This window comes from Carassius gibelio, chromosome B15, assembly GCF_023724105.1.
Source record: "Carassius gibelio isolate Cgi1373 ecotype wild population from Czech Republic chromosome B15, carGib1.2-hapl.c, whole genome shotgun sequence".
Taxonomy (NCBI): Eukaryota; Metazoa; Chordata; class Actinopteri; order Cypriniformes; family Cyprinidae; genus Carassius; species Carassius gibelio.
This window is the reverse complement of record NC_068410.1, coordinates 13,764,007-13,778,730: the sequence shown is the minus strand read 5'-3', so window position 1 is coordinate 13,778,730 and position 14,724 is coordinate 13,764,007. Positions and strand designations below refer to the sequence as shown.

General features: G+C 36.5%; 2 protein-coding genes across 7 annotated transcripts in view; both read left to right on the top strand.

Moving 5' to 3' along the window:
• The first annotated feature begins 51 nt into the window (after positions 1–51).
• LOC127972643 (TLC domain-containing protein 5) lies at positions 52–4,871 on the top strand. 2 transcript variants are annotated; one of them, XM_052576310.1, is made up of 3 exons: positions 52–516; positions 2,224–2,434; positions 3,673–4,871. In XM_052576310.1, the coding sequence occupies exons 2-3, from the start codon at positions 2,239–2,241 to the stop codon at positions 4,203–4,205; spliced, it is 729 nt and encodes a 242-aa protein (XP_052432270.1). In that variant the 5' UTR covers positions 52–516; positions 2,224–2,238; the 3' UTR covers positions 4,206–4,871. The 2 variants fall into 2 exon arrangements, with proteins under 2 accessions (XP_052432270.1, XP_052432271.1); XM_052576311.1 differs by lacking the exon at positions 52–516 and adding an exon at positions 1,745–2,144.
• Positions 4,872–5,340: 469 nt separating this feature from the next.
• LOC127972490 (rho guanine nucleotide exchange factor 12) overlaps positions 5,341–14,724 on the top strand; it is a 55,894-nt gene continuing 46,510 nt past the window's right edge. For 2 of the 5 annotated variants that reach the window (XM_052576006.1, XM_052576002.1), the window contains exons 1-2: positions 5,818–6,424; positions 7,007–7,170. In XM_052576006.1, coding sequence (XP_052431966.1) covers positions 7,139–7,170 — 32 coding nt within the window. In that variant the 5' untranslated portion in view covers positions 5,818–6,424; positions 7,007–7,138. Of the gene's footprint in view, positions 6,425–7,006; positions 7,171–14,724 lie in introns of all 5 variants that reach the window. The other 3 variants (XM_052576005.1, XM_052576003.1, XM_052576004.1) reach the window with 3 other exon arrangements.

Below are 14,724 nucleotides of genomic sequence, written 5' to 3'. Positions count from 1 at the left end.
CTGCAACATTGTGATGGTGTCAAACCACCTTTATGTTTAACATGTTATAATGTTTTGTTATACAGTACACTACCGTTTAAAGCAAGCGACACAACCGAGAGGTTTGTAAATCCCCTCGCGTGTCACCCTCTAGTGACCGGGCCTCGTGCTAACACCGGCGGTAACTATGAATACGTTGTGATTTGTTGTGAAGTCCGAGCCAGCAGAGGTCGCCCTGCTGCAAGGGAAGGATGCGTCTTCCTCTTTGTTGCTATCCTTGCTGTTGTCCAGCCGCTGAGGGACTGAGAGGCTGAAATGTGGCTTTTGTTTGTGTGGTGATTTGCGTACCATCTCCAAGACGATGCCGGAGCTGCTCACGGAGATCCCTCGAGGCCTTGTGTCGCTCCGCTGCCGCGCTTCTGTAACGGACGTGATGCAGAGACTGGAGGCTCGGGGGAAGCAGACAGCATCCAGGCTGAGCCTCAAGAACCCTCCGGCCTGTCAGTGAACATGCTTTTGATGAGACTATTTTAAGAGGTATATACTTTTTCCTTTTTTTTAAACAACAGATTTAATTTCATGGCTACACGTTGAACCCGCTCATCTTAATTTAATGAAGGGTGCTAATTAATTTAACCTCAGTCAGCCCACGGCTCAGAAGATTAGCCAGTCTGGATCCAGCAGAAGGCTATCCGTTTTGCACTGTGAATTAATAATGTGTGTGTGTAAATGTATACATATATATATAACTATGACTCTTTGACAACAGTAGGGATGGGAATCGTAAGAAACTATTAGTGATTAATGATGTGCTTTTAGTAGCACTTTTAATCTGGAAAAAAAAAAGAAAATCCACATGGTTAGAGAATTTAATTTTCCAACCAAACAAATTAAAATAACAAAACACAAAATATTTATTTATTTTACTTTATTTTTTTAGAAGTGATATAAGTGCAGTGAAACAATTGATTCTTCATATTTATTATAGAAAAATAATAAACACAAACATTGTTAACATTTTAATCATTCGTTTTAATTCATCTGTTTTTTTACACAGTTTTTACATGGTTTGCGTTTTATGTTTTTGATTAACCAACAGCAATAGCATCATATGAATTATAAAAAAAAAAAGTTTTCATTGCATAGTTTTGCCTGAAGCAGGAGCATGTTTTAAATTAATCTATTTTAGTTAAAATGTTTTATTGTATTTATTTTAATAAATAATTGTATTGATTTTACAATTTTTTTTACTGAATCCATTATAAATATAAGTTATAAGTTCTAAATCTGCTCCTGTGGCTCAAGTGGTAGAGCACTGCGTTAGCAGCGCAAGGTTGTGGGTTCGATTCCCAGGGAACACGTTAGGTAAAAAAAAATGTTAGTGTGAATGTCAATTTGGATAAAAGCGTCTGCTAAATGCTTAAATTTATTTATTTATAAAGAAGAATAAGAACCCTTTCTCAGTTCCAAAACCTATGTATATATCAGTATTCTGATGTATGTTTGGTAAAATACCCTAATATTTACGTAGTTTAGCTGCTTCACTTCCATAGTTTACAGCAAACAATAGGAAAAAGAACTGTACGTATAAGAATTACAATCCTTTCTCATTTCCAAAACCTATATTAGTGTTTTGATATATATATATATATATATATATATATATATATATATAGGTTTAATAAAATAACCTAATATGGACATAGTTAAACTGCTTTATTTCCAAGGTTTGGACAACATTAGGACAACGAACTGTGGATAGGGTTGCCACAATAACTTCTGTGTGTTCATTTGATCAAATATTTCTTATCAAACCTGCTATGAATAAGAACGCTTTCTCAGTTGTCAAACTTCCATACAGGCTTTATCAGTGTCTGGATGTATACGATAAAATAAAGTAACCTAGTACTGACCTCGTTCAACATCAGCTGCTTTACATCCGAGGATTGGACAACATTAGGATAAAGAGCTGTGTGGATAAGGTTGCCACAGTAACTTTTGGTCTACTTTTGACACACCCAGATACCAGCCAGACTCTTGTATTTCTCAACTGTTAATGTGAAATCCACTGCTAGCCCTTCAGACATCCTCAAGTGGTTTTAGGAATCAGAATCTAAGGAAAAGAATAATTTTTAGACAGTCACTCATGTGCTGTGGTGCTTCACGTAAGTACTCTCATGAATGCATGCGTGCAGTCTAACATGAATTGTTTTGTGAATGTGACAGCTCATTGTATTTGATTAGGTTCACCGAATAAAGATGTCGCCGTTGGTGCTGGGAGTCGGAGTGTGCTTAGCTGGGTGGATTGCTCTTTATGCTTTGCTGTGCTACACAAACGGCTCTTGTGGCTATGAATGGAACTGTCGTCTAGTTACACTCTTCCATGGCATCCTTGCAGTCTGTATAACTGCTTACATTGGATACATAGATGGACCGTGGCCTTTCACCTACCCAGGCAAGATGTACTAAATGCTAATATATATAATAGGAGTTTATGATATATAGAGACTATTTAATGCAGCTCAGAGATGACATAAATGCATTTACACTGTGATTGCAATTGCATAATTGATGCTAAGAGATTTCGAATGTTCAAGTACAAAATTATGAACATTAAATAAAACTAAAACCACCAGTAGTTGTTGGCAATTCAGTTGCTGTGTCCAAAATAGGTACTATATTTGATAAGTTTGCGACAGTAAAACCACTTACGATGTCAGTTGTACCATTTCACTGACATTTACAACTCTTTCTTATTATGGAATCTCAGTTGAACTTGTAAATTCTCTCGTCTACAGTTTTATTAATATTAAGAATTTAGACATACTTTTCTTCTCATATGCTCTTCTCATTTTGTCTTTTACTTATTGGGGAAGTAGGCATATTCATTGTCTTAATGATCTTCCAATTCTTATCTTCGTTCAGCTGGCTGATTTTTTTTAAAATAACAAAGCCAAGTGGCAAAGCAGCCATTTTTGAATGAGTCATTGAATTATTCACTCAACTGATTTGTTCTAAATGTAGATTCAGGCTGTTACAAAACACCAGTTTTTGTTTCTCAGAGATTTGTGTTTGAAACTATTTTGGTTGGTAAAATGGAGCCACAACAGACAATATTTTTTCTATAAATGTAATATACCGTATTTTCCGGACTAGAAGTCGAACTTTTTTTCATAGTTTGGCTGGTCCTGCGACTTATAGTCAGGTGCGACTTATTTATCAAAATTAATTTGACATGAACCGAGAGAAATGAACCAAGAGAAATGAACCGAGAGAAATGAACCGAGAGACATGAACCAAGAGAAAACATTACCGTCTACAGCCACGAGAGGGCGCTCTATGCTGCCAGAAACGCTGCTCAGTTCTCCTGTAGACTACACTGAAGAGATAGAGCGTCCTCTCACGGCTGTAGATGGTAATGTTTTCTCTTGGTTCTTGGTTCTAAATAAATGCGACTTATAGTCCGGTGTGACATATATATGTTTTTTTCCTCATCATGACGTATTTTTGGACTGATGCGACTTATACTCAGGTGCGGACTTATAGTCCGAAAAATACTGTAAATATAAAAATGTAATAAAAATCTAAATGATGTCTACATGAAACTCACATAATATTAACATCGTCTTTTTTGCACTGTTGTATAAAATCAATATCACATTTGCAATCATGCTGATATTTTATCATTTGCAGGTACAAAGAACACCCCTCTGCAGATCACCGCTATGGTGGTCAGTCTGGGCTACTTTATCTTTGACATGGCCTGGTGTGTATACTACCGCACAGAGGGCCTGGTGATGCTTGCCCACCACACCATGAGCATCCTGGGTATTCTGCTCACTCTGTGGCTGGAGGAGTCAGGCATCGAGTCTTGCGCCGTGCTGTTTGGCAGCGAGATCACAAACCCCCTCCTTCAGACGCGCTGGTTTTTGAAACACTCGGGCCGCTATGACAGCTTCCTCGGAGATGTGGTGGACGTTCTGTTCGTGCTGCTGTTTGTGTTCATGCGTATTTTCGTGGGTGGCACCATGTTGTACTGTGAGCTGATCTCTCCAAGACCCAAGTTTATCATTAAATGTGGCGGTGTGGCCATGTACGCGCTGTCCTGGGTGTTCATGGTGGACATCGCCCGCTTCGCATACCGCAAATCCCAGCTCAAATCCCAGCGCTGGATGAATCGGCGCAGGCTGGCGGAGGTCAACGGGCAGGATGTGAAGAGAGACTGAAAGATATCTCAGATCAGTGCTTTGGCCTCTCGTTTCTAACACTGGAGAGAAGAATGAGAATCAGAACAAGTGTACCAGCTAATAAATATCTGCAGCTAATAGATGTTTACATATTTTTAAAAAAGGATTAGATTTGGTCTTAATGTTTTTTTATTATTATTTGCCATTATGATTAACTCAAAATTCTTACAATCAAATCTAATTTGATATATTTGTACTCATAAGGAATGACGTGTTTAAACTTTTAAGTACTGGAAATATTTGATATTTTTGTAATTAGGAACACTACTTGTTATAAATTTTAATTAGTGATGTTGCTTTTACATTAAACTTTTAGTACGTGCAATATTCCAAAATGATCACGAAACACTACTAAATGTTTCTGGAAGGTTACTGAATGATTTGTTGTGTGATTTTAATGGTTTGAGTGAAAAAGTAAATCTTGTCTTTGAAATGTAACCCATTTTGAAATGATGTCTTACCAGCTGTTTGCATCAGTTGTTTATCTGTTATGGTGATTTGACCACACCTTGATAAATCAATAAACATCATCATCACCGTCATCTGCATCATTACAATAATGTATTTTAGAATGTTGTAATGTTGAAGTTGATCAATGAAAATGTATTAAAGTTTATTCAAAGTCACTGTGACTTTAATTCACCACTTCTGATTAATGTGATCGAATTATGAATAACAAATCCTTAAGATATTGGGGTTTAATAACCGAAATCGAGGTTTAGGTTGTTTAAAGAGATTGTAAAAAAAAGTGCTATTAAAAGGTTACAATCGGTGATTTGTAAGTGATTTGGCATACTGTTTTATTATTTGTTTTAAAAAGTGGTGACGCAGTTTTGTCATAATAATTATATATATATTTTTATTATTATTTTTTTTTGTGTGTGTGTGTTTTTTTTATTCAGGTGGAAATCTTTTAAGAAATTATTTAGATTCATGATCTTTTTCTTGCAAATAAGTAAATATATGTGCATCTTAAACCGTATATTGTTATTATACAAAGTATAATTACTCAACAAAATATGTACGTAAAAGGTCCGACTCAATTAAAACTAAGGCGTTGCAGTTTTGTGAACGTCCACCATGTGGCAAGCGAACATAACACTTGAACGGTTTTTCGCACTCTAGGGCTTGACGTTTTTAATTTAAGCAGCGACTGCCTCATTTTCCTAAGGATTAATTAAACTGATGTAGCCAGTTGACTTCAAATCTAAAAATTATCTACTTTTACTTTAATAAGAACATAATATGAAGAAAAAAAATAGGGCGAAAAGTGAACGCCTTGTCCGAATCACTATAGATACTCAAATGTTCCATTCAAAACAAGTACGTTTCAATGTAAATATGAACAAAATACTAACAAGCCTATACTCAAAGCTATCTAAAACTGCATCAACTGTATCACAGACAATTTCTAACATGTCCTAATATTTTATATTCCACTGACTGAACGCGTTTACAGAGATAGAATCTTCGCGCAAGAGAAACTTTGAATTACCACCTTCAATCTAAACTATAACCAAAAACATTGTCAGTTTCTTAAATTCCAGTGAGCCTGTCTACCTAGACAGCATTTTTGTGCACGTAGCGGGTCAGTTCAGCAGAGCGAGCTGGCATGAACTGGGTTGAATCGGAAATGCTGTCTATGCAGGCGGCACTCTAGGTTTTGAGACGCAACCTCGCGGGAGACACGGCACATCTCAACTTTCTCCAGTCTAATGGACCGGAACCAACAACCTCTAAACTGATTTCACCGTGGACCCTCGCTTTCATACGCACTCAGTATCATCTGGAAAAACACTCAGGAAGAGCCACGCGAACTTTGTCGAGTGGTTTTGTTTATTTTGATGCTTGAAGTGATATCGTCGCCGCTCCATGGAAACTCTCCGCGAGGTGACACGTGTATGAGCGTGTTTTTTCCCCTGTCTGGGTGACTGGGATTGGTGCTGGATACACACGGTTGTTTATTGTGGTTGGGAAAATATCGCGTCTCATTTTTGAAGTGGACGTTAATAGGCTGCTGTTAGCTTTAGCATAGCAAGGCCTCGTCTGCAAGTGTGGGTTTGCGGTATTGCTGCTGCTGTGTTGGCTGTGGACGTACACACATTCAGCATTAGAAAGCCCAAAAGTGTCAAAGGAGTGTAACTTCGAGCAATAGGAAGTGTTTCTTCTTCACCTGGGAGCTGCTGCTGAATATGAAGGTAAATTTACAGCTCCACTATAACGGAAAATCACAAATTGTGAGTTATTTTGGTACAATTATTTTTTTACTGATCTGTACAAGCCTCCTGACGTATTACTATATTGTTAAAACTAGCAAGTATAACGTTTTTATAAAGTGTTTGTGTACACAGAACATAATTAGGTTTTTTTATGTCCAAACTGCAATTACAGTAAAGGTAGGTGTTAATGTTATTGTTGCAGGATTCATTTTTGGTGAACGGCATCATTACTCGAAGAACCAAGTGTAATTTGAGTTACTTCAGGATACTTGGTTTAAAATAATAATAAAAAAACACCTGTTGATTTTTTGGAAAATATTATGTGTAATCACTTTTAGGTCTTCAATATATATATATATATATATATATATATATATATATATATATATATATATATATCATATGCTTTTACATTTCTAATATTTAAATTAATCTGCTCATGGGTTAAATACAATTGTTTTATATGTTTATGATTGTGTGGAATAATTTGTATAAATTGGTGTTTTGGTGCAACTTTTATAATAAATCTTATTTTTTTTTTTTTTTTTTTTTTGTAAATAGTGAACCTCCTGGTCAGCACATCAAAATACAGATGCAACAGCCTCATGCAACATCATAATCCGATGCCTCTCCTGATGCATCTGAAAATGACTATAGGATATAGGACGAATAAAAGCTAAAAACAAAAGCCCAATGAGCGACACACGGTCCACAGTCACTGACAGGTATGGATGAGTTATGTTTGTGTTTTACATCTGGTATGATCCATATACAGACATTTCAGCCTATATCTGTGTTAACTCTCTGCATAGCGATCTGCATTGGACTGCGTTGAGCTTTCATTGATTTGGTTTTGTAATTGGTTTGGTGTAGGTTTATGGTCATGAAGTCTGGTTTTGTGCTTTACTTTCGATTTTGAGAGCTCTGTTCCCACTGACCAGTCAATGCATGTAAGAGAATTTGGATGCACTCAAGTATGTTTCTTTAGGTTTGCAGGTGTGTTGTATAAATACATTCACAAATGCTGTGTGATGTGCCATGTTGATGTTGTTTTTTGACCTGTATGTCTTTTGACCTATCAACAGTCAAAATGATTTAACTTAACAAGTGAAATTTAGCCATGATGAGCAACTTTCATGAAGCCTATAGCACAAAAGTCATTTACTGTGGCAACATTTTGACTTTGACAGCTTCTGTGGCATTTTGGGAGGGTTTGTTTTGAATATCAGCAAATGCAGTAGTTCATCTGGGTCTTTTTTGCCTACTGTTTTGTGAAACTGATATACTACTTTTTGCATACTATATAGTAGAGAATTAATCAGACCATTGGAGTACCTGTTTTATTTTAGTAATACTGGTGTATATATATATATATATATATATATATATATATATATATATATATATATATATATATATATATATATATATATATAAGTTTTATATCTGAACTAGCTTTTTATGCACAAATGTTTCAGTACTTTTGTGCTTTTCTCAGTTTAGTTACCTTTAATTTTCTATTTAGCTTTTATTTATTTTTATTTCAGGTTTAGTAGTTTTAGTACTTCAGCTTTAACTTATTTTATTTATATGCCAAGGCAAAGTCTTCTAATCTTAAATTTTTTAGGATTAAGTTTTTTATATATTATTTTATTTCAGCTGTTGAAAACAATTTTTAGTAGTTTTAGTTAACAAAAAAAAAAACCCCGCTGTCCTGAACTGCTTTTTTGTGCATGTGAAAAATATGTACTGTGCATGTATGTCTCGAAAAAGCCTTTCAACATCAGATGTTAGACTTGTTTTCAGTACTACCTTTCTTTATTGATTTTTCTGTTGCTTGATATTCTTGTTTTAGCAATGGTGGCATCTTGTATTCTGCATCAACCAGTATCATGCTTCGGTTTGGTTTGGTTTGTTACAATACTGTAATGTTGATTACAGCGTGATCCAAACGGTTTCAAATCTAATTTCTGAAGCTAAATGGCAACACAATGAAAGCCTTAAACATTTGCAGATAGCGAAAATGTTGATCATTTTATATAGACAAGTGTTTAGAAGAAAACGGTTGTAATGTTGTTTTTTATTGTATTGTGCTGCTTCACAGCAAAGCGTGTTACTTGGTTACTGCTTTTTAGACCAGAACACAAATCAAGTGAGAATTCTTGTCTAATTTCATCATTCTGCCATTTGATATTGATCATACTCAGACTTTTTCATAACAAGTGATTAGTGGAAATTAAGCTATGGGAAAGTTCAATGAATGTACCAATAACCACTATTTGCTCAGCCCTCACACATACTTTTCATTCATGATGGCTGAAAAACGTCAGTCAGAGAGTGTTTTCTAATGGTAAGCTCTCACAGGTCTTTGCCACTGACGTCACTGTGGAACAGCAGACTGGTTGTCTGTCTGTCATCTCCGTGATGACAGATGCTTTCAGTGCTGCAGGGATTGAAACACAAGCATTTGAACTTAACTCTGAGGGAGAGACTCGCTTGTTTATCTGCCTTTCATTCCATCTAGAAGAGTAGCAATATCAGGATTGAACAGTTTTGGCCACCCAGGCCTAGTTGAAGATGATTGGTGTTCGTCTCATCTGTTATCACTGCAGGTGATGCATTGTCCGGCACAGTGTATGTGGCTAATGCATCTTTTGTTACCTTCAGCCATGGTGCGTTCTGTTTTAATCCTAAGGTTATGCCAGTTCAAAGTCATTTGTTGTTTCTTTGTGTCTAGACCTCATTCGCTTTCACTCCTACACTGAAGAATGACATGTAAGATTTAACAGGATATCCTGTAAGCAGATTGGTTAACAGCTTTTAAGTCTGTGAACCGATTGTTTTACTTAGACATTATTCCTGTATAGTATTTAGGATTGAAGTAATAGTTTAGTGTAAAGAAGCATTTCTGATTACAGCTTTACAGGACATTGAAGGTAGGCACTCTGAGTTTTTTGTTTACTGTAAAAATAAAAACAAAAACAAGCTGATGATTATTATTATTTTTTATTAGCATTCATTTAATTGGAATAGCAATTTCTTTATACGTGAAAATAGATTTACAAATTGATTATAAAATTGTGTAATTTCCTATAATTTTTTTGAAGGCAAAAAATGTAAGTAAAAAAAAAGCAAATATTATAATTGTTTTACAATCTTGCTCATTAAAGGAACACACCACTATTTTTGAAAATAGGCTTTTTTTCCAACTCCCCCAGAGTTAAACCGTTTTACTATTTTCTAATCCATTCAGTCAATCACTGGGTTTGGCGGTAGCACTTTTAGCTGCAGCTTAGCATAGATCATTGAATCTGATTTGACCGTTAACATCTCGCTCAAAAATGACCAAAAAGTTTAGGTATTATTCCTATTTAAAACTTGACTCTTCTGTTCTGAACTATACTCTCATTCTGGAGAAATAATCAAGGAACTTTGCTGTCGTACCACGGTTGTAGCAGGCACAGAGATATTATTATTTTAAGGCACTGTGTAAAATCATTGCGCCTGCTGTGAGATGTTAACAGTCTATCATATTCAATTATCTATGCTAAGCTAAGCTAAAAGTGCTACCACCAAACCCAGAGATCGGCTGAATGGATTCGATTTCGAAAACGGTAAAACTCAACTGTTTAACTTTAGAGGAGTTGGAAAATGCGCCTATTTTCGAAAATAGTGGTGTGTTCCTTTAAAACTTTTTCCCATCATAATAATTAATAATTTTTGTATTAAACATTGCTGACACTCATGCATGTTCTTTTTTTCACACTTGGAGGAGTTATAACTGAAATGTGTGATAAGCATACAGCAGCTTAATAACCAAGTTGCTTAAAATAGCTGTGCTGCTGAGCACTGATGAATAGCTTCACTAATGATATTTTAACAATCCAGTATTTGAAACTGTACTGGCATTAATAAAATCTAGAGTTGTTCCGATTCCGATACTAGTATCGGAAATATCTCCGATACCACAACAAATTCTGGCATCGGCATCGGCGAATACATGAACCCATATACCGATCCGATACCATTTTCTTAAAAAAGACCTAGTTATGACCGCAAGCTTTGCCTAACCGCTGCACGGTTCTTCTTCGCTGCTCAAAATGCATTGAAAACACAGGAAGTTGTGCTGTGTTGCCACAAGCAACCCCTGTTTAGAGCAGCGAAGAAGAAATGAAAACGCGTTAGCAGCCCTGATCTATATATGACTGGATCACTCATCACATTCTAAACTGCCATAAGACAGTGAAGCTGCTTCTATATTATAGATCAGTGGTTAGCAGTATGTCACTGTAGTACCGGTAGTTACAGACTCTCGAGTATATTCAGTACCGGCAGCTGCGTTCAGTCGCTTCCGTGTAAGTCAAAGCGCAGGGCTCCAGACAGTAGCCGAATATATACTAGTGTCTGTGAATATTAAACTGCAAAATACTATTTAAATATTACTCCCGTAAAATCTACATCACTGTGGGTGACTGGCACAGATGCGCGAGAGCTCGCTGTTTTGTAGTCTCTGCTGTGTGTCATGAGGACACGAACGCATAAACCGTCACTTCATGAGAATTTACCGTTTCATTTGAGAATACTGTCATATCATAAACACAGACACTCAAAGATCTTCATGGCAGCCCATTAAAATAAATGTTTGGTTTACATGAGTAAATTGACAATATATAAAGCTACTGTTGTAGCCTACAGTAATAATAATACGTCTCTATAATAATAATAATTATGCCTAGATGGTTGCTTGTTTTTTACTTGTTTTGTTGTAAAGAGATTATCTGATTAATAGATCTTTTTTTATATTCCTAGACTTATTTGTTGCAGTTTTTTTATACAGTTATATTGTAAAACTTAAATACCTTTTTTAGTTTGCGGTGTTAGATTTTTGGCTGCATTTGAAGTTCTTTTTTGCATAAGAAAATAAATAATACTGTCAAATTCATGTTAGATAATAAAAATACTGTAATAAATACAGTAGTTCACCATGTATTTGTTCATGTTTTATTGAGGGATCTGTCTGAAGCACACCATAAAAAAATTCTAGCAATTTACACTGGGCTAGTAGTATATACAGCTGTATATACAGATACACACCCAGGTATCGGATCAGTACTCGGTATCGGCCGATACCCTGAGCCCAGGTATCGGAATCGGTATCGGGAAGAGAAAAAGGGTATCGGAACATCTCTAATAAAATCTGAAATGAAATGCATGTTGTGGTCATTACAGCTGTAGCTCCAGTATTGTAAGCTAGTTAGCATCAGTTAGCAACGATACAGGACTAGTTTCATGAAGACATTATTATTTGGACCATTGTTTTTTTGTTTTTTGACATCAGAAACTCTTCAATTCATGTTACTGTAATGAAATTAATCACATTCCTATCCTTATCCTGATGTTTCCTGCATCCAGCATGCTGCGTTTCTGGTTAATCTGCCGCACCGTGACCAAAATATAATTGTTGTATATTTTAGCTGAAACATGTGAGTTTGTGATTTTTGTATGGAGAGAGAATAAAAAACTTGGGTATTGGAAAATAATCTTTTGACAAAAAACAAAAAACAAAACTGCTTTTCCAACACTGGCTGCATGCAGCAATAAACCTACTGCAGAACATGCTGTTCAGTTCCCCACTGAATCACTTGATTAGGGCAGTTCCTTTTAATGAATCAGAAGAACCAATCAGACTAATTAAACACAGCCCTTTACAGTCTGAATCATCAGCTAATGTGATCATTGTTGTTTGTAGTTTTTTATTATACAGCTGTTTGGGTGTTCCTCCAATGCATACTAAATTAGGGGGAAAAAACAACCAAAAATCATGTTTTTTCTGTCTATACAAACATACATACATACATACATGCATACATAATTAAAATTAGTACATATGTATTATAATTTTTACATGTGTATATATGCCTATTTTATTATCTCATGTAATTGGTTTTATTATTTTATGTAACTATGTATTGGAGAAGGAAACCATCTCCGCTATGTAATTATGATTAATTGCACATAGTTAGTATTTTAGCTGTCAGTATATCAATCTTGCTGCATTGTGGTTAATTAAGCTGCTGTGCAGAGTGTGCATGTACTGTGCACATGCAGAGCTCTCTTGAATCTCAGATGTTCAGTCCATTATTTCTACGCACAAAACCGGTCGGCCTGCTGTAGCTTTAGATCATAATGTCAACACGAGGGCTGTGTTCTCCTGACACACGCCCAGCGCTTTCTGCAATACAAAGATTTACGGTTGAGGATTTATGAAGCAGTGCGCTGATGTTTTGAGTATGATATTGTTGTGTACTGCTCATCCTTGTGGCCATAGTGGCTGACAGACGCTCTCACTGGAGTGTAAATGAAGAGTGGAGTGGGCCGGCCTCACACCCTGCTGCCACTTTGGCATGTACACAACAGCCACTCCTTCTCCTCTCCGGTGCTCTTTCTGCACCAGATCTGTCTCAGTAAAGATCACCAGCCCCTGCTGAGACACAACAATGTCTGACACCCCCGACACCCCCCCCCCCCCCTTCCCCTACATTCTCCCCTGCCCCCTTCACCTCCAGACAAATGGGCCTTTCACTACAGTACCGGGCCACACCTTTGCTCACCTTTACCTTGGGCGAAGCAGCTGAAAGTCTCAGAAACACACCTAGTTACTCCGTTTTCAGACATAAATATATGAGTATGTAAGCTTTGCTGCAGGTGAGTCATCCGTCTTGTCAAAGCCCTCATTGTGATTTCAGCGGTGCTGCCTTGTGTCTTACACCCTTCTGAGCTGAAATAGAGAAATTGGTTTCTTGTTGTCTTGATGGATGGGGTGGAAATGCTGAAGTTTGCAGATTGACATAGATGTTTGATTTTGGATTTGGACAAGAATACCAGTTTTGCCCAGTGGAAAATCTTTAAAGAAATGAACAAAATCATAGTTCGGAGGAAGGCTGGTCTGTGCGGGGTGGATATTCTGGTTTCTCTGGCAGTGTAGAAAATCGGAGTTGACAGTCATGAAACCCAGACCGCACTGTGAAATCAACTGAAAGTCTATGAATAGAAGTAACTCAGAAATCTCAGTCTCACGCAGAAGATAGCCATGAATGTGGATTTTGTGTTACAGAATGTCCCTTCGGGAGTAATGGCAAGAAATGCATTTCACATGGCCATTAAAGTAATTTTAATAAGTATGGGCAAGTTTCAGGTATGGTGTTTTTCCATTTTTCAACACCCATTTACAGTCAATGTCCTTGACATTTGAGGCATGTGTTTTTCAGCTTAAAACCACATTTGGTTGTTATTGTTTTCATCAGGTAATAATCATATGCCAGATGTATGATTACAGGAATGGCTTAAAGAAGCGTTTTGTTTTGAATTAGCTGTTAGCATATAAATTAGCACATGACCGTTTTGATGGTGATATCATGTGCTGCAAATACTTAGCAACCTACAAGGCTCAAATGTCATGAAAGGAAACAAATATTTTGTCACATTGGGCAGATTTGGAGGTTTTGTATGTAATCATTGGGCGGACACATGAATATTTGAAAAAGAAAAAAAGTGATGAGTGGTGCTACTCTGGCAGCTTTTGCTAAGGGGGCTGGTCACGTTATTCGTTTTGTTCCATTGGCTTCCATTGATCCATGCATACATGCAAATAAATTTTTCTGTGTTCCAAATTTCAAGTTTGGTGCAGGGCATCCAAGATGTAAGTGACTTTGTTTCTTCTGTAGAACACAAATTATGATTTTTACCTTCAGTCATTGCAGTCTCTAAATTGTACAATGCATGGCAAATGGTAACAGAATAATGCACAGACAAATCCATATTAAACCCTGCGGCTCAGGACGATACATTGATGTGTAAAGACACAAAAAAATTGGTCTGTGCAAAAAACTGAACAGTATTTATATGGTTTTTTTTACCTCTGATTCACTCAATGTCCGAACTGTTAGAACTCTTGTGAACACGCTTTACATCAGCAATGCTTCTTCTTCTTCTTGTTTCTTCTTGCGGATCGCAGACTTATAAGTGCATTACTGCCACCTATCTCTCAAGTGGACCATTAACACTCCTAATGTATCACAGATCAGATGTCATTTATCCAGTGAGGAGAGTGAGTTGAGCTGACTGACAAGAAGAGTGAGGTGAGACAAACAAGACGATTGCAGATGATTTAGTTTTGAGACAAAATGCAAAAGTGCGTGTTTTCCACTATTTTGGATTTTGAAAAGCCTGTTGACTTTTTCCATTTATCGAAGGTTTTTTCGAAGTTCTTTTTAAAACAT

Coding starts and splice junctions, on each gene's coding strand:
- LOC127972643 (XM_052576310.1), top strand. CDS start 2,239: ATGTCGCCGTTGGTGCTGGGAGTCGGAGTGTGCTTAGCTGGGTGGATT. Junction 2,435..3,672: donor GTGGCCTTTCACCTACCCAG/GCAAGATGTACT, acceptor TATCATTTGCAG/GTACAAAGAACACCCCTCTG.